Here is a 27,597-nt window from a genome sequence, read left to right as displayed (position 1 = left end):
GTTAATATTAAAGAAACAGGTGTTTTTGTTCCTCTCAGGTTTCATGAAGCTAGTGTTCAATAGCAAAGACGGTACCCAGCAAATGGGTCGTTAAGTGTGAGGGCATTACAATTCAACTGTTTGTGTTTATTCATTTATCAGGATAGAAGGAAGCAGCAGAATAGAAAGGAATACATGTACCATAATTTAAATGATGTGCTTGCAGGTGCATGGTTACTTAACTTAAAGTTTAAAAGTTATGTAGTTGACCATAGGATTTGGGGCAATTTATTAATTAAGACCTTGTTTTTCTATTCATTTTTTTTAGTACAATCAAGAAAAAGCAATCAAATGAGGTCCTCGTATGGGCCAGCTAAAGATTCACACAAGTCACACTGACTGGATCTGTCTCTGCCCCTCCGTGTTCTGAATGATGTATTTCTATATGAACTGTAGCGTTTCAAGTACTGGTGAAAGAGGACACGCCTGCATCTTTGCCTGGTCCAAGATGAATCTGTATTGATGAGGCACGATGGAGGCCAAATGATGGGCATCAACACGCACGCCTAACAGGAACCCTCCACCATGGATGGTTGGAAACCAAGTCAATCATAGCTTCTCTTCAGGGAAGCAGAAGTAGTCATGGGTCAATTAAGAATGGGGTGCTGTTTAAACTCCAAATATTAGCCTTGGTAATGAAAGATTTGAGTATGACTTATCACTAAAAACTAAAATAAATATAAGATTCAAAATATTAAAGACTTAATATATGATTAACCAAGAATCAGTTGCCTTGGGTTTGATTGCCCATCATGCTGCTGTCACATGTGTTAGAGAAAAGCTATGTCCCAGAGAGTCTCCGTGTGGGCTTTTTAGAGAATGGCCGCCAGGTTTTTTCCTCCTAGGTGCTTCTGGGTGGACTTGAACCCTAACCGTTTGGTTAGTGACCAGACATATTAAGCTTTTGTACTACACAGGAAATTCACAATCGATGATGATATGGTTTCGCTGTATTCATTAAAAATCTTTAAACATTATTATTATACTAAAAACTATTATTGTAATGATATCACACATACAAGATCTCATCCATTTCTATAAGTCCACTTCAACGACATTAATTACATTCTTCAAGATGACTGTGGTCAGGGGGGAGGCTCCAAAATGTTCACGGAAAAATTTCATTAGTTTTTCATTCATTTTTTTCCACAAATGTCTTGAAGCCCGTCATATGTATTTTCTTATGTTACACAAAGTGATAGCACACTTGGATTTATCCTTTGTCTTTAACCTGTTTCACTCACTATCATGTCCTCAAGGTTTACTCACGTATCAAGTTCACATTGCATCAGAGTACAAACAGATCTAGCTTGAAAGAAATACAGCTAGAATGCCGCTCAGAAGCTACGATGGAGCTGTTGCCAGGGGCTTAGGTGGAGAGCAAATGTTTTGAGAATGATGAGGGCAATGAATGTACAGATGGGCTCTACACAATTGATGGATGTATGGATTGTGATAAGAGTTGTATGAGTCCCTAATAAAATGTTAAAAAAAAAAAGAAGAAGAAGAAGCTAAGATGGTAAGACTTTGCCTTCAGTACTTTGGACACATTAGCAAGAGAGACCAGTCTCTGGAAGAGAATATCATGCTTGCTGAAACAGAGTCACCAAAGAAAAGGAAGATACTTAATATGACTGATGGACACAGTGGCTGTAGCAATGGGTTCAAACACAGGAAAGATTCTGAGGGAGGCACAGAACTGGATATTGTTAGGTTCTGTTGCACATATAGTCACTATGAACCCAAACCTACCCACTGGCACCTAGCCACAACATTCCATTGTATATACATGCCAATGAATGTATGTATTCATCTGTCAATAGATACATGTTGTTTCTACCTTTTGGATACTGTAAATGCTGCTACTATGAACATTGGGGTCCATGTGCCAGTTCGTGCCCCTGCTTTCGGATCTTCTGGGTATACACCTAGGCACAGAGCTGCCAGGTCATCTGGTAATTATATGCTTCATCTTTTGAGGAACCACTGAGTTGTTTTCCAGAGTGGGGCATCATTTTGCATTCCCACCAGCATTGTAAGAGGGCTCCTGTTTCTCCAGATCTCTGCCAACACCTACTGTTTCCCGTATGAACACTGTGATTCTTATGGGAAAGAGATGGTATCTAAATGTGAGTTGACTTGCATTTCCCTAAAGCTAATGACTGAGCAAATTTTCATGTGCTGGTTGCTCACGTCTTCTTTTGTAATGAGCATTTCATGTGTACAAATAAGAATATCTAATGATGCCATTGACACTCGTGCTCACCATCCAATTTGAGCAATAAAGCACTACAGATATGACGAAAGGCCCTTGCCACTGCACATGGTTCCTTTCCCCAGAGGTAATCCCCCGATCCAAACATTACCTCTGAGTCCTTTCGGACTCAGCAACCCTCTAGCCCAGAGCAGTGCTGCCCAACGGTACTTCCGAGGCTGCAAGTCACTAAAGAGTGGCTGGTGGGTTCCAATTGGCAACCTTTCGGTTAGCAGCAGTGTTCACCCAATGCGTCCCAGGGCCTTCTTCTGAGAGGCAACACTGCCCTGAGCTCCTCCCTAAAAAACCTTCTTCTTGTGAATTGGCTGAAGGTTGACTGAGTGGATTGCCAGCGTTACAGCCAATAGTTCATACACATTTTATGTCATCTCACTCAGTGCAATTCCAGGTCCTCTGTTTCCTATTTCCATTCCTCCTTCATTCTCCACCTTTCCAAACTTTGTCCTTGAGCCAATGCTGCTTTTTTTTTTTTTATCTCAAATGGTCGATTATTCTGTGGCGTGCACCCCAGACTAGTGTTATTGCTCCCCTTATATACCCCTCTAGTGTTGGATTGCAAACCGAACCACAGGGGTGCGTTCCACTCCAGGCCCGAAAGGTGACTGAGGGCCACAGACCTGGGGATTCCACGAGGCCCTATCTGACCAGTAAGCCTGGTCTCTTGAATGATTTTGAGTTTTGTCCCACATACTCCTTCCATTATACCCAGGACCTTCTAATGTGATCTTTTTCAGAGAAGTTGGTAGTGGTCACCAGGCACCAACTAGTTCGTTTGGTCTTAGGATTGGGTAGACTGATGTTTGCACAGGCTATTAGGACTAATTGTTGGCACATATCTTCACTTTTCCTCACTCATCTTTCTTCTGGTCAGGGAGACAGCAATATTTTCACCTCACATAGCTGTTCCTGAGCTTTTAAGACCCCGGCCTTTCAAGCAGGACAGAGCACATTCTTTGTTGACTATATTATACCAAAAGGCCTTGGTGTCTCATGAGACAATAGACTTGAGCTCTAGGAGGCATGAAGTGTGATTCAGCCCTTCAAAGTGTTTGCTTGGGTCTAAGAAGTTTTCTTAACTCTGTCCCCTGTATGCTCTATTACATGCATGAATCTAGCTGCAGCGAAGGTAAGTATCTATGGACAAGTGTCCTCAGTCAAAACTATATACAAACCCTAAATCTCTTCTCCATCAGGGCCATCCATGGTTTTATACCTTTACTACATCTCAATTCCCCATAAACAATGGTAGCAATAATGGTCTACATTTTTTGGTGCATTAGTCTCTTTGAGGAACTATGCACCACCTTTTACATTTAAGTTGATACATAAATAATGACAAAGAATGCATTTTCCAGCTAGTGGCTATCGAATGCATGCCTTAAATACGTTTTTGTCAAAGTCTTGGAGCTGCACTTCAGCGTCTTCTTTCCACAGAAAAATATCACCATATACCTTAATTGGCGAAGCCAGTCCTTATTGTCCAACACAATCGGTCAAATCTACTCCCTCTGTCAGAAAAGTCTGACTTAATTCTTAAATTCAAAGGCATGTGTTACCACACCCACTGATGGCAACTTTCTCACTGGTGAGTTTTAATTTTAAGACAAATAAAGGGATAGCTAACAGCAAGGCTGACAGAGACTCTCAGGCCTGGAACCTTGCCATGAGTTTGTCCCGTCGATGAAATACCGTTGTCCTCATCAATCATTTTTATGGAAGCCTTCCCTCTGCTGCTCTCAGGGGACTTTTCCTTAGTAGCCTCAACACCAAGGCAATGTACCATAGTAAGATTTAGTCTGGGCCTGAGCTAAGCTTTTCTTTCACAAAGTAGACGACAGGGAATTGTGAGGGGGAGATGTTGCAGACCAAGAGGTAAATTGTAGGACAGACCACATATGAAAGTAGAGCATCTAGAAATGGAATTCCTTAAAGCTACCCACATCTTTAAGAGGAGCACTGGTGGCAGAGGGGGCTCGGCCTTGGGCTGCTACTCGCAAGGCCAGCAGTTTGAAACCACCAGCCATTCCAAGGGAGAAAGATTTGGTTTTCTACTTCCATAAAGAGTTACACTCCACTACTAGAAGGATAAAAATCAAGACAAAGGCAGGATTCTGCTCCCAGATCATGTAGTTTTCTAATCAGGACCTCAAAGCAATGAGGTTACTGTGACGGCCTAGTTCTCATAAACTATGTATCACCCCTTCTTCAGACATCTTAAAAATCACCCCAAAGGAGGCTGCCTCCCTCTAGATGGAGTCAGCTTCTACAATGTGGGTGAAGTGGGAAGAACAATTGATTTCTGCCATATAGCAGTCATCTCAAATCAACTCTGGTTACCCCAATCAACAGACACTCCCACAAGAGTACTTCATTGACCTTACTGGGAACTTAGGTCATGAGGAGTAATAGGCATGTCTGTATCAGAGAAGGAAATTACACTTCGGATGGCGGGTAAATTGGGTGGGGCCATAGCCAGTGAGAAAAACAAAAACACTAAACGGTACTTACGGTATACAGACCCCCCAAAGGAAAAATATACTTGGTAGCACCTTTCTAACTGGGAACATTTGACCTAGTTGCTACCCAGTTTCAGGCAACCCAGGCAACATGCTATAGACAACTGGGACATGAGAGTCTGTGCTTTCCAGGTGCACAAAACCCTCTTGACCACAACAGAAGCACCCAATTGCAAACACCACTAAGTGAACTGGATTTTATCTTAAACTCACTGTAGCAGAATGAAGGAACTGAAATACTCCCTTGAATTTAAAGATGAAATGCCCTAGTGGGAGAAGAAACCGATGCCCACTATCCCAAGATTAGGGAATTGCTTTGGTTTGAATCTATTGCTTTCAAGGCACCCAATGAATGGAGACCCAGGAGCACCATATATTTGCCGTTTTCACACCCTATGTGCATTTTTGTGACACTTGTTGGTCTACCAAGGCCTGGTTCTGCCTTTGTAAATGAGCGTTACTGCAAGTATTGCCGTACAGTCGGCCTTCATGGTTATGTTATGCTCCGATCGTCCATCAATGGTTGTAGCAGTACACTGACAGGGAGCTGCTAAAAGTCCAAGCCGGAGTGAGAAGACGATGTGGAACAAAGGATATCACTGCTCCTGTCAGGTAGATCTTAGTTCAAAGCAGAGGCTAGCAGAGAGATGGTCACTTGTGTTGCACTGACTGTGCAAAGGCATCCACTGTGTGGACCACAATAAACCTTGGATAACCTTCAGAAGGATGGGAGTTCCAGAACACTTCATTGTGCTGATGAGAAACTTGTACCTGGACCAAGAGCCAGTTGTATGAACAGAGCAAGGGTATACGGCATGGTTTAAAATCAGGAAAGGTGTACATCAGGCTTGTTTGTTCAATGTGTATGCTGAGAAAATCATCAGGGAAGCTGGATTATATAAAGAATAATGTGGCATCAGGAGTGGAGGAAGGCTTATTAGAAACTTGAAATATGCAGATGACACAAAGCTTGCTTGTTGAAAATGAGGAGGAACTGAAGCACATGCTACTGCTGATCAAGGATTGTAGCCTTCAGTATGGATTACAACTCCCTGTTAGGAAGACCAAAATCCTCACAACTGGACCAATGGGTAACATCAGGATAAAGGGAGAACAGGTTGAAGTTGTCAAGAAACATGTCTTGCTTGGATCCACAATCAATGCTCCTGGAAGCAGCAGTCAAGAGACCAAAAGACATATTGCATTAGGTATATCTGCTGTACATGACCTCCTTAGAGAATTGAAGAGCAAGGATGTTACTTTGAGGACTAGGAAGATCCTGACCCAAGCCATGGTATTCTCCATTGCATCGTGTGCATGTGGAAGGTAGACACTGAATAAGGAAGACCAACGAAGAATCGATGCATTTAAACTGTGGTGCTGGAGAAGAATCTTGAAAGTACCATGGACTGCTCCAAGGACAAACCAACCTGTACTGGAGGAAATAAGGACAGAGTGCTCCTGAGAGGGAAGGGTGGCAATACTGCATCTTACATACTTTAGACATGTTGCCAGAAGAGACCAGTCCCTGGAAAAGGACATCGTGTGGTAAAGTGGAGGGGCAGCAAAAAGATGAAGGCCCTCAAGATTGAGTTACTTGGTCATTGTGTTAGTCTGGGATGACTAGATAAACAAATCTAGGCAAGAATGTAGGCAAAAATCCTACACAAATAATGTCTTACTCTGAGTGCGTCACATAAGGTGGCATGAATAACATCATGTTTGCACAATGTTTGCCCACTTGGCTAAGGTGGTATCTTATTTGGTTACTGTAACGGCACTTTTCAGAATTAACTTGATGGCAGTGAGTTCGGTTTTACTTCTTTGCTTTGCAAATTTTTTTAACTTTGCAATTAAGAAGTAATCTGTAAGGTGATATTTTCAGAGCATATTACATGTCCACTTTCTCAACACAGTTTGAACAAATGCTTTTAGTATTTATTGATGACATCAAACAGTTAACTATTAATGTGATCAGTTATTAGTATGGCATCTGATTGGCGAAGAGACCGGGAGGTCTCATTTTCAGTAAATATATGTTCATTTAATACCTCCATTTTCAGAATGGTACCTTGTCTCTCAAATTTGCCTGGACAAGCACTCTAGGTTGAGAAACGGTGATTTATCTACTCTTATTTTTCTTAATAGAAGATAAGATGACATAACCTTGCTTACTGAAAAAGAAGAGGACTTGACGCCCTTGCTGATGAAGATCAAGGACTACAGCATTCAGCATGACTTGCAACGCAACGTAAAGCAGACCAAAATCCTAACAACTGGAACAATAGGTTGTCAACAATTTCATCCAGCTTTGATCTACAATCAATGCTTATGGAAGCAGCAGTTAAGAAATCAAACGCTGTATTGCATTGTGCATATCTGCTTACACAAGACCTATTTAAGGTAGTGAAGAACAGGGACCTGAGGACTAAGGTACACCTGACACAAGCTCTGATATTCTCAATTGCTCTCACATATATGTGGAAGTTGGATACAAATAAGGAAAACGGAAGAAGAACTGATACATTTGAATTATGGTGTGGGCAAAGAATATTGAATGTACCCTGGACTTCCAGAACAACAAACAAATTTGTCTTGGAAGTACAGTCAGAATTCTCCTTAGAAGCAAGGGCAGGGAGGCTTCATCTGACATACACTGGACATCTTATCAGGAGAGACCAGTTCATGGAAAAGGACCTGATTCTTGATAAAAGAGAGGAGCAGTGAGATGGACTGTCACAGAGGCTTCAACAAGGGGTTCAAATTGCAACAATTATGAGGATGGTGCTGCACCAAGCAGTGTTTCATTCTTTTACTGAGTTGGGACTGACCTGGTGGTACCTACCATAAACATTTCCTGTACTTTTATTGATTAGCATCAAATTGCTTCTTGAAATAGATTTTCCACCAGGCCACTGTGTGGGGTGCCAGGCTCAACTCCACTTTTAGAGGTCCCTGAAGCTGCCAACTCCTGTGCACTCTCGGGGTTCTGTGGTTTAAATTAGGTTGCACCTGGATTTCTCCTCTGACAGATTTGGATACATATGGCTCAGTTTTGCAAAATCGGTTTAGCACTTGTCTATCTGGCTTCCGGCTTCTACAACAATGTTGGTTTCGCCTCTTTTCTTTGACCTGTGTGGTTAAAAGTTTATGTCGTTAAAAGTCACCCTTTTATGGATGTTTTCATTAGACTTGCAGAGTGAAAGTAAATGCATGTGTTTTAACACACCAGCTTTACTTGAGAGTCCATTATTCTTTTCCTGCTCTCAAATTTATATAAATAGATCACATTGTGTACATTTTCCTGCAAGTTTTTCCTTTCGTTTAATATCATGTTTCTGAGATTTATCCGTGTTGATACATGCAGCTCTAGTTCATTCACTTTTAAAAATTGATGTATATCTTAGTGTTATGAACATTTACAATTCCCTCATCCATTTCCACTTGTATTTCCCAAAGTGCTATTGCTAGCTTCAGGAGAGGAGTCTTATTTTTTTTTCTCCATCAGAATATATACTCTATCTTTGCAATTTAAGTCAACGGGGTAGAATTATGTATGCAAAATGTCAATTTTAAGACATTTCAATTCTGTTACTCATAAAATCAACTTAAAAGTACCAAGCAAAAGAACTCACTCCATAAATGTCAGTTACTTGAGAACAACAGTAAACTGGGCTTCAGGAACTCAGAAATAAGATTTCTCTCTGCAAGTTGAAACTGTGAAATCAACACATTATAAATTAGAGCGAAGATCTGAAAAGAGTAAAAGAATAGCTACAGGGCCAGCAACATAATATAACCATTGTCACAAGAAAAATATCAATCAGAACAGGGGACAGAGAAAAAAATCATAGGGACAATGTTGGAATTCCATGGGGACACTGTCCATGGGTGAAGAAAACCTTAGCCACCCACACGAGCTTTAAGTCCCCTCACTGTCAGCAAGCAAGCTTGGATCATAAGTGTACGAAGGTAGTTAATAAGCCTTCCTCCCATTCTGATACTGCATTCTTCAACATATAATCCAGCTTCTCTGGTAATTGAATAAGTATGGTGAGGAGATGCAATGTTTCCGGATTTTAAACCATGCAGTATTCCTTTGTTCTGTTTGCACAACTGCCTCTTGATCCATGTACAGGTTCCACGTGAGCACAGTAAAGTAGTGTTCTGAGATTCCCTTTCTCCTCAGGGTTTATTGTGGGCTGCGCCATTGGATTATATAACCAACTCTTCCTATGCCTCCTCCTGCCCCCAACCCCCTCACCCCCCACCCCCAAAAGAAACCAGAAAAGCTCCAGGGCCCATCCATTCACTCTAGACCCATGCAGACACTTCTAAGTCTTAGACCCCAGCACCTGCCCACCATGGTCCAATGACCTTGGAAAGAAGAGTCTAAAAGGAGTGGGGCAGGGGCAATGGGAAAGAACTATGCAAACCTAGAAATGGTCCTAGACATGTACTCACTTAGTCCTTGGCCAAATGGCCATCACTAAGGTCAGAATGATGAAGCAAGTAAAGATTCCTCACTGCTATTGAGTCAGTTCCGACCCACAGCGACCCTATAGGATAGGGTAGAACTGCCTCTGTGGGTTTCCTAGACGAAACTCTATATGGGGGAGAAAGGCTCGTCTTTCTCTATTGGAGCAGCTGATGTTTTCCAAAGGCTGCTTGGTGTTGGCAGCCAGTGGGGAACCAATGCACTACCAAGGCTCATCCAGGTAAAGACAGGTACGTCAATTTATGTGCTAGATTGAGGGTATCATGGTGTACACTAGAGTACCCTACCTCTCAAAGTGTGGCTGTGTCCAGGGGCCCACTCAAGTTGTTGTCGGAGTGAGCAGGAGGGAGAGAGTGGGAGAGAAATGAGGAGAGAAATGCTAAGTAGTGAAGGGAAGGGAATGCCTCTAAATAGAGTACACAGCAGAGGGAGGTTGGCTACAGGGTACACAGTACTGCATTAAACGACCACTGCCATTAAGTCAGTTTGCATTCACAGCGACCAGAGTCTCATCTTTCTCCCTCACAGAAGTAGTTAGCAATCTAACATTTCCCTGACAGCACCACCAGGACTGCTCAGGAATTCATGCTCCCATCATACATTTATATTCTGCACAATGATTTAACCACTCCTATGCTTCACTCAGTGCCACTGAGTTGATGCCAATACATAGTGATCCTATAGGACAGGGTAGAACTGCCCCTGTGACTTTCCAAGACTATAACTCTTCATAGGAGTAGAGAGCCCGTCTTTCTTCCAAGAAGTTGGTGGTTTGAACTACTGACCTTGTGGATCAAAGTTCAATGTATTATCTTTAAATTCCACTTTGCCATGAGTTTTTAGAAGTCCCCTCATATACAACATCATTTCTATATTTCAGTCTGCTAACCACCAAACTTAGTTTAAGAGTTTTAAATAAAACATTCAACATTAATCACTGAATATTATGTATTACTTTTTAATTCTATATTTTAAAACATTCTCAGATTATTTAATAGTTTAAATATACAGAATTAAGGGAAAAATAAATAGAACTTGATTTGATTACGACCAAGAGATTCTGTGTTTCTCATGTTTTCAACAAAAAATCTGGGACAACAGAGAACTCTCAGGGGCTGAGGAAATGTCCCAATAAAGGCTCCCACAAGCCCTATCTTTTGAAGTTTTATCATCATATAAATTTAAATGGTTATCATTTTAGATGTACATGTATTTTATATTGTATTATATGATATGAACAATCAGGGAATATTTTATCATAAAAATGTTGCATGTGATTTCTGGTGGAGCAGCTTCCCTTTCAGAAGATCCACCATCACACTCATACTCATTCTCGGGCATCATGTAGTCATTGTGAGGTGCTGTTGAGTTAATTTTCATTGCGCATCAGCCTCTGTGACAGAACAGGACTGCCTCAAAGGGGGGTTCTCAATTGGAATCTTTATGACAGAACACTGCCAGGTCTTTTGTTCCTGGACACACTGGGTTGGTTTGAAGGACAGACCTTTCGATCAGTAGCAACGCTGTTACCCATTGTGTATCATGGCTCCTGGAGATACAGACTCCCCGCTGAAAAACAGCTTATAAACATATGCTCTTTGAATATTTTCCTTGTATATTCTTACCTCCATAGTAGGTGGACTCTTTCTGGTTCTTCTAATCCAAGCTAGAGAGAAAAATATCTAGATGTAATTTTTCCAAATATATGCATTCATTTATAAAACAAATATATATACATACATATATATATATATAATTTTATTGGGGGCTTGTACAGCTCTTGTCACAATCCAAACATCCATCCATTGTGTCAAGTACATTTGTACACTTGTTGCCATCATCATTCTCAAAACATTTGCTTTCTACTTGAGCCCTTGGTATTATCAGCTCCTAATTTCCCCCCCTCCCTCCCTCATGAACCCTGGATAATTTATAAATTATTATTTTTCATGTCTTACACTGACTGATGTCTCCCTTCACCCACTTTTCTGTTGTCCATCCCCCTGGGAAGAGGTTATATGTAGATCATTGTGATCAGTTCCCTGTTTCTCCCCCACCTTACCCTTACCCTCCTGATATCGTGAATCGCATTATTAGTCCTGAGGGGTTTATCTATCCTGGATTTCCTGTGTTTCCAGCTCCTATCTGTACCCGTGTACAAGCTCTGGTCTAGCCGGATTTGTAAAGTAGAATTGGGGTCATGATAGTGGGGGTGGGGGAGCATTAATTAAAGAACTAGGGGAAAGTTGTATGTCTCATCAGTGCTATGCTGCACCCTGACTGGCTCGTCTCTTCCTTGTGACCCTTCTGTAAAGGGATGTCCAATTGTCTAGTGATGGGCTTTGAGTCTCCACTCCATGCTCCCCCTCATTCACACTGGTATGATTTTTTGTTCTTGATAACAAGTGTTTTTTGAGCACCCACTATACATTGCACCAGGCACTAGAGAAACAGCAGGGAATCAAACAGATGAAGTCCCTCCTCTCCTGTAATATTTCTACTAGTGAAGGGGCCACAGAAAATAAGTGTATCATGTCTGGTGATTGGTACCCTAAGAAAAAAAGACAGCCCTGTAGAGAGAATAAAGGAAAGGGAGGTTCATTACTTTAAATGAAACTTCATATAACTGTATGAATTCATATATATATATATATATATATATATATATATATATATATATATATATATTTGGTGATGAGACTACTGGGGGCTTCAAAGAGTCTGTGGAAAGAATGAAATCAAAAGCTACCACAATTTTTCCATGAAATTTTTAAGTCTCCTGTATACAAAAGAAAACTTTCAGAATGCAACAATTTTCATATATGTAAATTCAGTGATATTGAAGATATTCTTAATATTGTGAAACTTTGTTAGTATCTTTTTACAAACTATTCTACCACATTATAATGTAAACTCAATGTCCGTTACACAAAAACCCTCTCTTTATATAAAAACTCTCTTTCCTCTTCTTCCCTACTCCTGGTAAACACTAATAATCTTTGATTTCTATACATTTACTTATTTCATAAAAGTGAGATAATGCAGCATTTGTCAGATGGCGATTAGCTTATTTTGCTCAGGATAATGTGGTCTGAATTCATTATAATGTCAAACTTAATTTCTCCTCAGGCCTGAGTAATATTCCATTCTGTATATATACTATATTTCACTTATTCACTTACCTGTTGCTCAATGCTCATATTGCTTCCAATTTTTGGCAGTTCTTAAAACTGCTACGATGAACATTAATGTGCAAGAGTCAGCTGTGTTCCTGATTTTACTTCTTCGGCACCCTGGAGGGGTGGTTGTGCATCATCCAGGGGTCCGAAAGGCCAGCAGTGTGTAAAAACCACCTGTTCCTCAGGAGAAAGACACAGCTCTCTACACTCGCATACAGCTACAGTCAGAAACTCTTGGGGTGGTTTTATCCTGTCCGATGAGGGTCACTGGGGTGTAGCATTGACTGACTCTAAGGCAGTGAGTTTGTTTTGTTCTTTGAGTTGAAAAGAAGTGGGGATTCTGAGTAGCATTGGGATTCCCGAGTCATGTGGCAGATCTTACTCTTTTTAAACAAGTACTGCCATTTTGGGAGAATATGCCTGGCACTGTGTTCCTTAATGGATACTTTTGAGCTAGTATCTATCTGGCTCTTTCTAGGCCAGGACGTGTGCTACAGACTACTGGGACCGTAGGTTCTCTTCTTTTGAGGTGCGCCACATCCTTCATAGGCCACAGCAGAAGGACTCGATGTGGAAACCACTCTAAGTGAACTGGGCTCTATCTTAAACTCCCCTAGAGTTCCTAGACTTACGGCTGAAGCTCCATCGTGAGAAGAAGCAGATGACTGCTATCCAAAGCTTATAGAACTGGCAGTCAATGGACTTTGGTTTGGATCTTTTGTCTTCAGGGTGCACAATGAATGGTGGCCCTGGATTACCATATCTTTACTATTTTAATGTCCTCCTTGATTTATTATGACATGTAATAAGTGTTATTGAAAGTTTGGCCCTAACACCAAGCCCACTGTTTGTATAGTTTCCAGTTCACGTTTTTTAATCTGTACAAGTTAACAATTAATGTATTACCGTTTATAGACAGCCTATATGTGTATTATTTCCTCTTACCAGCAGTGTTTTAAATTTATACCATTGGATAAATTAATGACACTATCAATATAATTACCTTATGCCCCAAGGACATGATTGACAATACTGTCTATCATAAAATGACAATAATGCCTTTAAAGTGAACCAGAGACATAGATATATGAATGGATTTGGAGACCATACTTAATTTAGCCCCAATCTCAGAACAATTAGTTCTTATGACATGGCCCTGCTTGCTACTCATGCTCATGTGGAAAAGTGTGGTGAAGAAACTAGAATGGTGCCCAGCTATCAGACAGAATGATGTCTGGAGTCTCAAAGGCTTCTCTTCAAAGAAGGAGCCATCTGAGTATGGCATCATCTAAATCAGCTTGTATGAGCCAAGTTTTATAAATAATAAAAGCTGAATCTGTAGGAGGGAATGGTATCAGAGCTTAAATTGTGGATACCAGGTTCACAGAAGGCTAGGTTGACACTAAAAACCCCAAATATATTTGTAAAGTCCACAAATAAGTTAAACTTCCAATGAATCACCCCTGATCACAGTTGAGGGATCTGGATAGCCTTGTTATCAACAAAGAGCACCGTAAAGTTGATTATGGCAGATATTGTTAGGTTAAAATGTAATATGTTATCACTTGATCTCTCTTGTGATTTATTTTAAAGTCGTTTCAATTGAAAAAAAAAAAGCAAAGGGGAAATTCACGTGGTTTAAACCTCCAGGAAATTCCCTCTGTCCATAAACCAGACATGTGAGTAGTTCTGCTATCTTGCAGAATGCACTGGAAAGTGAACTATTGCAAATGCAGTTAGGTTCAAATTCAACACATTTATCATTTCATCTCACCATTGACCCATTCTAAATTAGTTTATTTTTAATACTTTGTTTTCTTTTACATTGTTTTTTCTCTTTTACTTATTTTTCTATGTTTTTCTGCATATGAAATCCAGGATTTAATTTAATTTTAGACTTAATTTAATCTATTACATCTACAGAGATATAATTAATGGTTTCTTGGGGGTGTGGCAAGGGAGAGTGGGGAAAAATGAGGGAGCCAATAGCATTGAGTACAAGAAAGAAGAAACTGTTCTAAATGGGCTGTGGTGGTGATGGTACAACTCTTAATATGACTAAATTATTGAATCCTGGATGTGGGAATTGTATGTCCAAAACTGCTAAAAAATATTTGTGGTTTTGATTTGCATCTTCCTAACGGCATCAGTGATCGAAATGACAAATAGCTTTTAAACAACCTGTGGACTTATTCAGATGAAATAGACAGGAATCAAATTGACTACGTCTGTGGGAAGAGGAAATGGAAAAGCAGAACATACACAACCAAAATAAGGCCAAAGGCCGATTGTGGAATAGACCTCAATTGCTGATATGTAAGTTCAAATTCAAATAGAATAAAATAAAAACAAGTCCATGAGAGCCAAATTACAAGCTTGTGCACATCCCACCTGAATGCCAAGAACAGATTTGACTCTTTAAACACGAATGACAGAACCTGAAGAGCTGTGAGGTGATGTCAATAACATCATATATGAAGAAACAAAAATGGTCATTAAAGGGCACCAAAGAAAGAAAAGATCAAGGTATGCGTTAGAAGAGATTCTGACACTTCTTCTGAAACTTGGAAGCTAAGGCACAAGGGAAAAAAATGATGAACTCAAAGAACTGAACAAAAAATTTTAAAAGGCAGCTGGAGAAGATAAAGTCAAGCAGTATAATGAAACAGGCAAAGATCTAAAGTTCAAAAATCAAAAGAAAGAATACACTTAGCTTATCTTAAACTGAAAGAACTCAAGAAGAAATTCAAGCTTTGAGGTGCAGTATTGAAAGATTCTATGGGGAAAATACTGAATGATGCAGGAAGCACCCAATGAAGACAGAAGGAATGCACTACATCAAAAAGAACTGGTTGACACTGAACCATTTCAACAAGTAACATATGAACAAGAACTAATGGTACTGAAGGGAGAAGTCCAAGCTGCACTGAAAGTATCAGTGAAAAAGAAGGCTCTAGGAATTGATTGAATACTAATTCAAATGTTTCACAAGCTAGTGAATGCCGCATTGGAAACACTCACTGGACTGCCAAGAAATTTGGAGGGCCAAGAAATTTGGAGGGCAGCTACCTGGCTAAATGAGTAGAAGACAACCATATTTGGCTTCATTCTAATAAAAGGTGACTCAACAGAATGTGGAAATTATCAAGCATGTCACATACAAGTAAAATTTTGCTGAAGATTATTCAATAATGGTTGCAGTAGTATAATAACAGGGAGTTGACATACATTTAAGCCAGATTCAGAAGAGGACATGGTACAAGGGATATAATTATTGACATTAGATGAATCATGGGTGAAAGTCAAGAAAACCAGAAATGTTTGTGTTTTATTGACTAGATAAAGGCATTTGATTGTGTGTATCATAAAAAATTATGGATAACATTGAGAAAAATTAAAATTCCAGAACATTTTATTGTGCTCATTTGGAACCTGGACATAGAGCAGTAGAACAAGAGAATATTATGTGGTTTAAGATCATGAAAGGTTTTATAGAACTCTACGAAGGGCATTGGCAACCCAAAATCCATCTGCAGAGTCTGGTCAGATTGCGCTTCTGGTAGAGCCAATCTAGTCTCAGGTAAGGGCCTCAAACAGCTTTACTATCAGACAGAGATAATTGTAAACCTAATTATGGTGGATCGACCAATGGTATAATAAGATCATTTGTCAATTGACTTTTCTCTCGACTCAACTTGAATTTGCTCTATGCGCAAATATTTCTTGCTTGTTCCAAGACAGATTATTTTCCCCTCTGTCTTTTTAAATAGTTGGTGGTCTTTCCTTTCTTACCCTTTATTTTTATCATTGAATTATTATTATTGATGTTGTTGTTCTCTTCTTTCTGTTTGCCTTGTATTGTTTTTGTTAGGTCTCCTAGTTTAGGAAGCACAGAGGAGTGGATACACAGAGACAATAACTGACTGACAATGGTTTATTGTGAAGGGGAAGAGTGAAGGGGAGGAGAATTGGGGAGCGATCCATGGATGTGGGAGAGGGAGAGCAGCGGTTCTCAACCTGTGGGCTGCAACCCTTTTGGGGATTGAATGACCCTTTCACAGGAGTAAGCTAAGACCATTGGAAGACACATATTTCTGTTGGTCTTAGAGACATTGCCCCTATAGCCATCTCCAGGCGGATCCGCCCACATGCAGATACGCTCACACATGAGTACCCGGCATGATGACATCATCGTGCCAAACCCATCACATACACCCCATACAAATACAGGTGTATGTGACAGGGTTGGCACTATAATGTACTTATGCAGCAGTCATTCATGTGTAAAGAGCAGCTACTGTATAGAAAGCAGCTGCTGTGTTGAAAGCAGATACTCTGTTAGAAGCTTCAGTATTGGAGGTAAAACACTTCATGAATTATAACTACATCCTGCATATCAGATATTTACATTATGATTATAACAGTAGCAAAATTACAGTTATGAAGTGGCAACAAAAATAATTTTATGGTTGGGGGGGGGTCACCACAATATGAGGAACTGTATTAAAGGGTCACGGTATTAGGAAGGTTGAGAATCATTGCACTACATGTGACAGGAAGGTACACATTCAACAAGATGGGAGGATCCTAGAGTCAGGATGGGAGCCTAACCTGAGTTGTCTCTGAGTTGGCTTGACTTTGGGTACCTCTGAGATCTTCTCCAGGGAAACAATCTATGATTTTTATCAGAAGGGAGTCAGTACTATTTAAGGTGGGACAGACAATACGGTTTGATTGCTCTAGAAGGCGAACAACCTTCAGGCAAGTAGCCTTCAAGCAGTTGACCTTCAAGTGTATATAGTAGCAACCATGTGCTTTCAAGCACCTTAAGATTGGCATTATTACGGGGGACATTGTGGGGAATAACTTTTACTTAGGAGAATGTGACTGGAACGCATCTCTAACCCACGAATGTGATGGTCTCCCTCCATGGAAGACCCTGCCTCTCAGATTCCTTAACATGAGAATAGAGAATCTTTCCACATACACTCTCTTCCCAGTTCTGGGTTCTGTTTCCCACAAACTTCAACATGCAGATGACACAACCTTGCTTGCTGTATGTATTTATGACATAACTTCAAAGGAATATCAGAATTCTACTGACCATGAATTTTGACTTAGAAGAGCCTTGGTGGAATAGTCATTGGACCCTTAATTGAAAGACCAGTGGTTCAAACCTAACTCTTGCTCTGTTGGAGAAAGATGAGGCTATTTACTGTTGGAAAGATTGACGGTCATGGGAATCCATATAAGTTTGTGACAAGCTGATAACACTGGGTTTGGTTTTGGGTTATTTATTATTCAATACATAGAGGAAGAGACTTAGAGAACTTTTCATTTACACAGAGTTCTCCACGGATCTGCTCAAAGAAATGTTCCTATGCTCACGCCACCCCACTCTTGGTTGGTGAGTTTCACAGGCCTTAGCTTCAACAATTCAAAGAGCTGCCATTGTTAGGTGCCCATTGGCCATTGTGCTAGATGCCTTATTTGGAAGGGTAAGGAATATGGCAGCTGCCTACAGGAAAGAGTATCAGAATCAGAGACGGTATTGCATTGAGCTTAGGAGAGTAAGTTCTGGAGTCACATTTTCTGGCTTCACAACTCAACTCCATCACTTATTAGTTGTCTTACCTGGGGCAAGTTGTTTAATTTTCTAAGCATCACATTTCTCATCAATAAAATACATTTATAATATTATCTAACATTTTAGGGTGTTGTAAAAGTTGGATGAAAAATTTTATTTCTTAGCTCACAGTCCAGAATACAGGAAACATGTAACCACAGGTTATTGCTATCGTTATCACTAACATTTGGTAAAACTAATTTAGTTAATTTTTTAACAATAGAGACTAAAATAAGCAAAGATCAATATCTGCTTGCCCTGTGAGGCTATATAGAAGACCATGAGGAAAGTTTATGAGAAAGCTTCAACAAAGTTGTGGAAAAATGAATGAGAAGATAATGACATTTTCCCACTAAGCACCTTTAAGACAACAGAAAAAAATACCACCTGCTCTTGTGCCTTCCTCACAATTGTTCCTATGTTTGAGCGCATTGTTACAGCCACTGTGTCAATCCATCTTGTCAAGGGTTCTCATTTTTTTGCTGCCCCTCTACTTTACTGAGCATGATGCTCTGCTACAGGAATTGGTCTTTCCTGACGACAAATCCAAATACATGAGATGAAGTCTCACCATTCTCACATCTAAGAAGCATTCTGGCTGTACTTCTTCCAAGATAGAGTTATTGGTTCTTTTGGCATTTCATGTACTTTCAATATTCTTTGCTAGCACGATAATTCAAAGGCATTGATTCTTCATTGGTCTTCCTTATTCAATCTCCAATGCTATTTAATAGAGAGATTAAATACCTTTCCCAAGTTTAAATCATGAAGTAGCCATGGTGGGAGTTGAATCTAGGATGAACCATTTCTCTGACTCCAGAAAGCATTCATGTTTTACTAAACAATCTCTCAAGCTTTATGAACATGCACAGAACACTGACCTCAGAAGAGGAGGGTACAGTCCAAATGATAGGTTAGAAATGAATTACTAGAGGGAGGGGGGAGCGGGGAGGGAGGGGAAAAAAAAGAGGACCTGATGCACAGGGCTTAAGTGGAGAGCAAATGCTTTGAGAGTGATTAGGGCAAAGAATGTACGGATGTGCTTTATACAATTGATGTATGTATATGTGTGGATTGTGATAAGAGTTGTATGAGCCCTAATAAAATGTAAAAAAAGAAAAAAAAAGAAATGAATTACTGATTCCATTTTATAGGTTTGAGGAACTAAAGGCTCAGAGCGATTACGAAACTTGCTCAAGACAAAACTTAGCAAGTGGCTGATCAGAATTAAACCCTGGGCTGATCTGGCTCTAAGATCTAAGCTCTCTTGATTGGGCAGCCATCCTTTCTTCTAGATACTGATACCAGCTTTCCTCCATCACCCTAGTAGTAGTATGAATACCTGTCCTCATGACAAGTCCAGCACTGAAGGGCTGTAAAGGCGAAAGCAGCACAACTCTGGGCTTGATGTTGGCAATTTCTCCCTGCTCATGTCTTGATTCTAGACATGTATTTCCATTCTAGTTTTAGTGTTTACTCTCTTTACTCCTATTTTCACTCTTGGTGTCCTACTTGCATTTTCTTTCCCATTATCTCCCAGTCTGACTCAGCCCATTCCTAGACACAACATATGTGCTTTATGTCCTCTTTGAAGCTATGAGATTGTCCAGGGCAGGCTGTCTTCATAAGATAGTTGTTTCTCTCTCACCTTAATGACTTAACAGTCTCTTGGGAGAGTCTCACGGAGGGGGTGGGAAGGGTCCCTCCAGGCCCATGATTGCCACCTTTTCTGGATAGACAAGATGAGTGAAGGAAATCAGACTCATGGAAACAATAATTCCTAAGGACTAATGGATCTCTGGAACCCCAGGATCCAGAGACCATAACTAGATGGTGCCAACCTACCACTGTCAGCCACTCTGTAAGGGATCATAGTAAGAGATCATGGATAGAGTGGAAGGAAAATGTGAACCAAAACTCAATAAAGACCAGGCTTATTGGTCTGTCTCTCTCTGTACCATAAGGCTGGAAATCAACAAAAGGAAGATGAAGAAAACAAGAGCAAAAAATTGAGGATTAATAACTCTCTATTGCAAAAGGCGTGGGTGCTGGCTCAGATCAGATGAAATTAGGAAGTTTCTAGAAACCAAAGAGAACGAGAACACGACGTACCAAAACTTATGGGACACAGCAAAGGCAGTCGTCAGAGGAAGTCTGAGAGCAATGCATGCACACGTGAAAAGGGGAGACATGATTGATATGCTGGCACAAAACTTACAACAGTTAGAGCAGAGTCAACAGGACAATCCTACTAACAGCAAAAGAAAAGAAACAATAAAAATCAGGGCTGAGTTTCAGGAGAAGTAAAATAAGAAAACTATGGAAAAATTAATGCTGCTAAAAGTTGGCTCTTTGAAATGATAAACAGAATCAACTAGCAAACCTAACCAAAGAAAGGAAGGAACAAATTTCAATAGCAAGGATGAGGGATGAAACAAGTGATATTACAATGGATCCTAATGAAATAAAAAAGATAATTACACAGTACTACAAAGGACTGTACTCCAATGAATTCAACAACTTGGAAGACATGGAAAAAAGTCTTGGAAAAACAATCCCTCTCTAGACTATCCTCGAAGGACATCAAGAATCTCAACAGATCCATAGCAATACAAGAAATAGACAAGGTTATCAAGGGATTACCAACAAAAAAAAATCTCCTGGACCAGAAGGCTTCACAGGAGAATTCTATCAAGCATTCAGGGAAGAACTGACACCAATTCTACACAAACTCTTTCAGAACATAGAAAAAGATGGCAAACTCTATGAAGCTAGTATAACTGATACCTAAACCAGGCAAGGATCCCACAAGAATAGATAACTACAGACCAATTTCCCTAATGAACATTGATGCAAAAATCCTTACCAAAATACTGGCCAACAGAATACAAAAGAATATAAAACAAATAATTCACCATGACCAAGTGGGATTCACACCAGGGATGCAGGGATGGTTCAACATATGAAAGACCATTAGTATCATTCACCACATTCACAGGGAAAATTATAAGAACCACATGTTAATATCGATAGATGTGGAAAAAGCATTCAACATTCAACACCAATTCCTGCTTAAGATAGTCAAGAAGATAGGAATGGAAGGAAAATTCCTCAATATAATAATATATATATATATATATATATATATATATATATATATATATATATGAAAAACCCACAGCCAATTTGGTAGTCAATGGAGAAAATAAGAAAACAATTCCACTGAAAAAGGGGACCAGACAAGGATTCCCTTTGTCCCAACTCTTATTTAACATTGTACTGGAGGTCCTAGCTAATAGTATAAGGCAAAGAAAAGATACTTAAAGTATTCATCTGGGGAAGGAAGAGGTGAAACCCACAGTATTCGCAGATGATATGATTTTATATAAGGGAAATCCCAAAAGCTCCACAAGGGGAGTGCCAGAAGCAATAGAGGAATATGGCAGAGTGGTAGGGTACAAGGTTAACAGACAGAAGTCTATTAGACTGCTATATATATCAGACAAGACCACGAAAGAGGGGATCCAACAGATAGTACCTTTCACAGTAGCCTAGCACAAATTGGAATCTCTAGGGATATGCCTGACTAAAAAAAATACAATAAAAGATTTGTATGAGGAAAACCACAGAATACCATTACAAGAAACCAAGAATGACTTTAACAAATGGAAGGATATCCCATGCTCATGGATCAGAAGACTCAATATAGTAAATATGTCAGTTTGGTCCAAGGCACTATATAAGCTCAATGCTATCTCGATACAAATACTGTCATCCTTCTTCACAGAACTGGAAAAACATTACCAACTTCCTATGGAGAGGGAAGAAACTCAGAATTGACAGAGAACTCCTCAAGAAGGACACAGTGGGAGGGCTTCCTTTACCCAACTTTAGCACATTATACAGCCACCGTGGTCAAAACAGCGTGGTACTGGTATAATGATCAATACTCAGACCAATGGAAAAGGACTGAAAACCCCAAAATAAAATCATCAGCATACAGAAAAGTGATCTTCCATAAGGGTTCAAAAAATATCAAATGGAAAGCGGATGCCCTCTTCAACAAGCGGTGCTAGAAAAGTTGGATATCTACCTGCAGAAAAGTGAAGCAAGACCCTTACCTCACTCCATGCACAAGAATAAACTCAAGGTGGATTACAGACCTTGAAGTAAAACCCCAAACTATTAGGGCCATCAATGAAGGAACTGGGACAAACCTGAAACTTTTACTTAGGGAATATACATAGGCTATCAGAAATAGGGAAGGTCACAAACACAGAAGAGGCACAAATTGACAAGAGGGATAAACAGAAAATAAAACACTGTGTACATTGAAAGAATTCGCCAAGAGAGTAAAAAGAGAGCTCATGCACTGGGAAAACATCTTTAGCAATGACACATCAGTCAAAGGCCTTATTACTAAAATCTACAATACTCTCCTAACTTACAATAAGAGAAAAACCAATTTCCCAATGTGGAGGTGGGCAAAGGACTTGAACAGAAGTTTCACAAGGGTAGAAATACAACTGGCCAATAAACAAATGAGAAAATATTTCAGATCCTTTACCCTAAAAGAAATGCAAATTGAAACAAATATGAGACACCACTTAACACCCTCAAAGATAGCCCAATTCAAAAAAATCAGAAAGTAACAAGTGTTGGAGGGGCTGTGGTGAGATAGGAACTCTCATCCACTGCTGGTGGATCTGCAGGTATGTACAACCACTATAGAAATCGATTTGGTGATATCTAAAGCAGATGGAAATTGAGCTACCATAGGACCCAGCAATCCCTCTACTGGGCCTACACCCAGAAGAGGCAAGATACACACCATGGCCAGACAGCTGTGCTCCAATGCTCATTGTGGCACAGTTCACAATTGCAAGGACTTGGAAACAACCCAAATTCCCATCAACAGATGAATGGATTAAAAAATTATGGTACATACATTCAATGGAGTACTACGCATTGCTTAAAAGCAGTGATGAACACATGGGAAGAACTGGAGGAAATTATGCTAAGTGAAGTAAGCCAAGCACAAAAGGACAAGTACATCATGAGTCCACTGGGGTAAACACAAACACACACACACACACACACACACACACACACACACACACACACAAAATGCAAAAAGGAGCCTATGAGAAAAGCTACTATAGACATATATTCCCAAGATGAAGTCCAGGTACTATGGCAGGTGCCAAACCCAGCCTAGGGATATGTCTGGCAGCCAGCGAAAAAGTAGGGGGGTAAAGAGAGACAGGGGTACAGGGGGAACAGGGCAGTAACCCACCCAAGGGGAGGTGTTGTTTACATCTCCACAGGAGAGAGAGAGAGAGAGAGAGAGAGAGAGAGAGAGACCAGACTTCAACCCATCATGCCCAAACGGATATGCAGCATACAGACCTGAAGCACTGAACCACTAGAGAGGTCTGCGGAGCTGGGTCCCAATCTCAACTATGTGGGCACCCCCCACCCTAGAGGAAAGCAAGCTGCAGCCTCAGGAAGAGGGGCACATCTGATGAGGAGCAAACGAAGAGGGAAGGAGAGAGAGTGGAACACATCCCAGTCCACCAAGCCCCGAGGACAATAATCTGGCTCAGAGCAGCCAATGCACAGAGGATCACAGGGCAGCCCCACCACAAGATAAGATTATGTATGAGGTCCCTCATTGATACATAGTCCTAAGGGGTTCAGCACTGGGGACACTGTGCAAGAGATGTGTCCAATCAGACCCCACTGCACCGGGGTGAAACCCTAAGGGCGAGCAGCGGAGCAGCAAAGGGAGCAAAGCAATGAAGACCCTGAGGAATGCCAAAGGTGGACTTTGGGGCTAGGGCATGGCACCCCATGGACACAACTGGAAAACACTCACACAGGTCAATGGGCAGACCCAGAACTGTTTGAGGGTTTTTCTTTTTTGGCTTTTTTTGTTGTTGTTTTCGTTTTTTGTAATGTTATGTTTTGCTTTGCTTTGTTTTTGTGCATGTTTTCTTTTTTGGTTATGTTTTGGGTGTGTTGTTTTTGCACATATTATTTATTGTCTGCATGTCTATCTAGACAAGATAGGTGGGATGAACAATCCAGAGAAGAGAACAACGGGACCAATGGTTCTGGTGGGGACACAGGAGATGGGGAAGTGGGGGAAATGGAGGAGGGATGCCAACAAACCCAGGGACAAGAGAAGAATAAGTGATCTAAAACTGATGGCGAGGAAGGCATAGAATGTTTTCGGGGGCTTGATCAAGGGCAATATACTTGAGAGGAATTACCAAACCCGAATGAAGGCCGAACATGATAGTGGGTCAAGAGGAAAATAAAAGGAAATAGAGGAAAGAACTGGGAGGCAAAGGACATTTATAGAGGTGTAAATACAGGCATGTATATATGTTAATATATTTATACATAATGATATAGGAATAGATCTATGTACACATATTTATTTATAAAGTATTATGGCAGTTGATGGACATTGGGCCTCCACACAAATACTCCCTCAACACAAGAACAATTTGTTCTACTAACATGACACTCTGTAATGTTCCGCTTCCCTGACAATGACTGCTGAAGGCAAATGTGTGCATAGCAAATGTGGTGAGGAAAGCTGATGGTGCCCAGCTATTAAAAGATACAGCATCTGGGGTTTTAAACAGGCAGTCATCTAACTGAGAAGCAACAAAGCCCACATGGAAGAAGCATACCCGCCTGTGTGATCATGAGGTGTTGATGGGATCAGGTATCAGGCATCAAAGAACCAAACCAAACAGATCATATCAATAATGGGGGAGGGCAGAGTGGAGACTCCAAACCCATCAGGAGTCAATTGGACTCCCTTTGTCAGAAGGGCCACAAGGAAGAGACTAGCCAGTCAGACTGCAATATAGCACCGACAAAACACACTACCTTCCTCTGGTTCTTTAATGGTCCCCCCCCCCACCCTCCCACTATCACGACGCAATTCTATCTACAATCTGGCTAGACCCAAACATGTATACTGGTATAGATAAGAGCTCACAACACAGGGAATCCAGAACAGATAAACCCCTCCAGACCAATAAGGGGGGCAGCTATACTAGGAGGATAAGGGAAGGGGGAAGGACAGCAGAAAGTGGGTGAAGGATAACAGTGGTCGGGTGTAAGACACAAAAACAAAAAGGAATAATTTATAAATTATCAAGGCAACATGGGGGAGGGAGGGAGGAAAAAATTGAAGAGCTGATACTAAAGGCTCAAGTAGAAAGAAAATGTTTTTAAAAAGATGATGACAACATATATACAGATGTGTTTGACACAATGGATATATGTATGGACTGTGATAAGAGCTGTAAGAGCCCCCAACTTAAAAAAAAAGAAAGCTTATTGGTCTGATAGAAACTGGTAAAACCATGAGATTGGCCCTTAATACCCTTTAAGCCACACCTGTGGCTCAACTTTCAGCCAAACAATAGCCCTGTAAGGTGAACAGCAAGCCCAGGGAGGACTGAACTCTAGAGTCTAGGGCCTAAACCAACCAACCACACAAGATAAAAAGCTTTCTCACTGCCATCCTGTTGTTTCCAACTCATGATGACCCTAAAGGACAGGGTAGAACTGCCTGTGTGGGTTTCTGAGATGAAGTGAGCAGGTGGTTTCAAACTGCTGACCTTGCAGTAAGCAGTTCAATGTGCCACTCACTACTATGTCACAAAACCCCCAAACTCACCACCATCGCGAATCAACTCAGAGACCGTGTAGGGCAGGGTAGACCTGCCCCCGTGAGTTCCCAGGACTGTAACTCTATGAGAGCATAGGACTTTCTTTTTGCTGAGCGGCTGATAGTTTCAAACTGCAGACCATGCAGATCTGGCCCTGACTTGTAACTCCTACCCCACCAGGGCTCCTAAGTCACAAAGAGAGAGCCCCACGAGAAAGCTCAGGAGGCAGGAAAGGAGGACAAATGGGAATGATAAACAAGGCGCAAGTGGGGAAAAGTGATAAGTATATTGTGGGGCTTGCAATTAATGTCACGAAACAAATGTGTATGAAGTGCTAAGTTGAAAAACCAGTTTGCTTTGTAAGCTTTCACCCAAATCTAATGAAAAGTTTTTTTAAAAAGGGTAATAGTGAAAAAATGCAGAATGGTATAAGGTAACATAATTGAAAACCAAAATTCTTCCTTTCCACACTCCAATCTTACAGTGTTAAAACACTATAAATCGTTCCCTTTAAATACTGAAATTTAATAAACACTCCAGCAAATTAAGGGTGGGGGGATTCTTTGTGGCCCAAATCTTAAACTCACTAAACAGCGGTGTAAACCCACCCAAGCACTCTGCCAATCTGCTTCCCTCGGATTGCAACCTGGACAACTCAACGGGAGGGAGCAATTCTACTCTGTCACTTGAGTCAGAACCGCTGGCGCCCAGCAACAAATGCCTTGAAAGAGTCGGCATGTAATACAGCGATTGAATGCACACCTCCAGTATCAACCTCTGGTCAAGTGGCCTATAAAATATTTCAAGTGCCTCCTTAGGGCCAAAGTAAAAATTAACGATCCATACTCTATGGATTTTTTTTCTTAGAAAAGAGACTCCTTTGAAAATTATTCATGATGAACCATATGCATCTAAAAGGGTTTAAACAGTAAATCTTCAGTTTTAATTTAGATTAGAAAGTTAATTTAAAAAAAACATATTGTTGAGAAGGAGGAGGGTCAGCGTAGAGACCCCCAAATCTGTAGACAATGGGATATCCCTCACAGAAGGGTAACAAGGAAGGGATGAGTCAACTAGGGTACAGTATAGCAACAATGAAACACACAATATTCCTCTGGTTCCTTGAGGCTTCCTCACCCCTCACAACCATGACTCCAATTCTGCCTTTCAGTTCTGGCTAGACTGGAGCATGTACAACACACGGAATCTGGGTCAGATAAACCCCTCAGGTACAGAAATGGGAGTAGCGATATCAAGAGGGTAGGGGTAAGGTGGGGTGAGGAGGAGGAAGGGGGAACCAATCGTAATGATCAACACATAACCACACACCCCCTCCCCTGGCCCTGAAGGGGACGAACAACAGAAAGCATGGGTGAAGGGAGACAGTGGTCAGTGTAAGATATGAAAATAATAACAATATATACTTTATCAAGGGTCACGAGGGGCAGGGGAGGGAGGGGAAAAAGAGGAGCCAATATCAAGGGCTCACATAGAAAGTAAATATTTAGGAAATAATGGTAGCAACATATATACAAATATGCTTGATACAATGGATGTATGGATCATTATAAGAGCTGTAAGAACCCCCAATAAAATTATCTTTTCAAAAAAGAGAGAGAAAGTTAATTCAGACAAATCAACCAGTAGGTTGTACATCAGCACGCTACAGCCTGCAGGCCAAACCTGACCTACACTTGTTAGGTGCCTACACACTAAATGTTGTTTTCACATTTTCAAATGGTTAAAAAAAAGAAGGTCTTGTGGCCC

At 40.7% G+C, this 27,597-nt stretch overlaps 1 protein-coding gene across 1 annotated transcript in view; it reads right to left on the bottom strand.

Annotated features, from left to right (window-relative positions):
• Window positions 1-27,597, bottom strand: part of NDUFAF2 (NADH:ubiquinone oxidoreductase complex assembly factor 2) — a 198,576-nt gene that overhangs the window by 29,023 nt on the left and 141,956 nt on the right. Inside the window, exon 3 of the mRNA XM_075541066.1 lies at window positions 10,954-10,994. Coding sequence (XP_075397181.1) covers window positions 10,954-10,994 — 41 coding nt within the window. The remainder of the gene's footprint in view (window positions 1-10,953; window positions 10,995-27,597) is intronic.

Source organism: Tenrec ecaudatus, chromosome 2 (assembly GCF_050624435.1).
Source record: "Tenrec ecaudatus isolate mTenEca1 chromosome 2, mTenEca1.hap1, whole genome shotgun sequence".
NCBI classification, from domain to species: domain Eukaryota; kingdom Metazoa; phylum Chordata; class Mammalia; order Afrosoricida; family Tenrecidae; genus Tenrec; species Tenrec ecaudatus.
The sequence above is the reverse complement of the archived record's forward strand: the minus strand, read 5'-3'. Positions and strand labels throughout refer to the sequence as shown.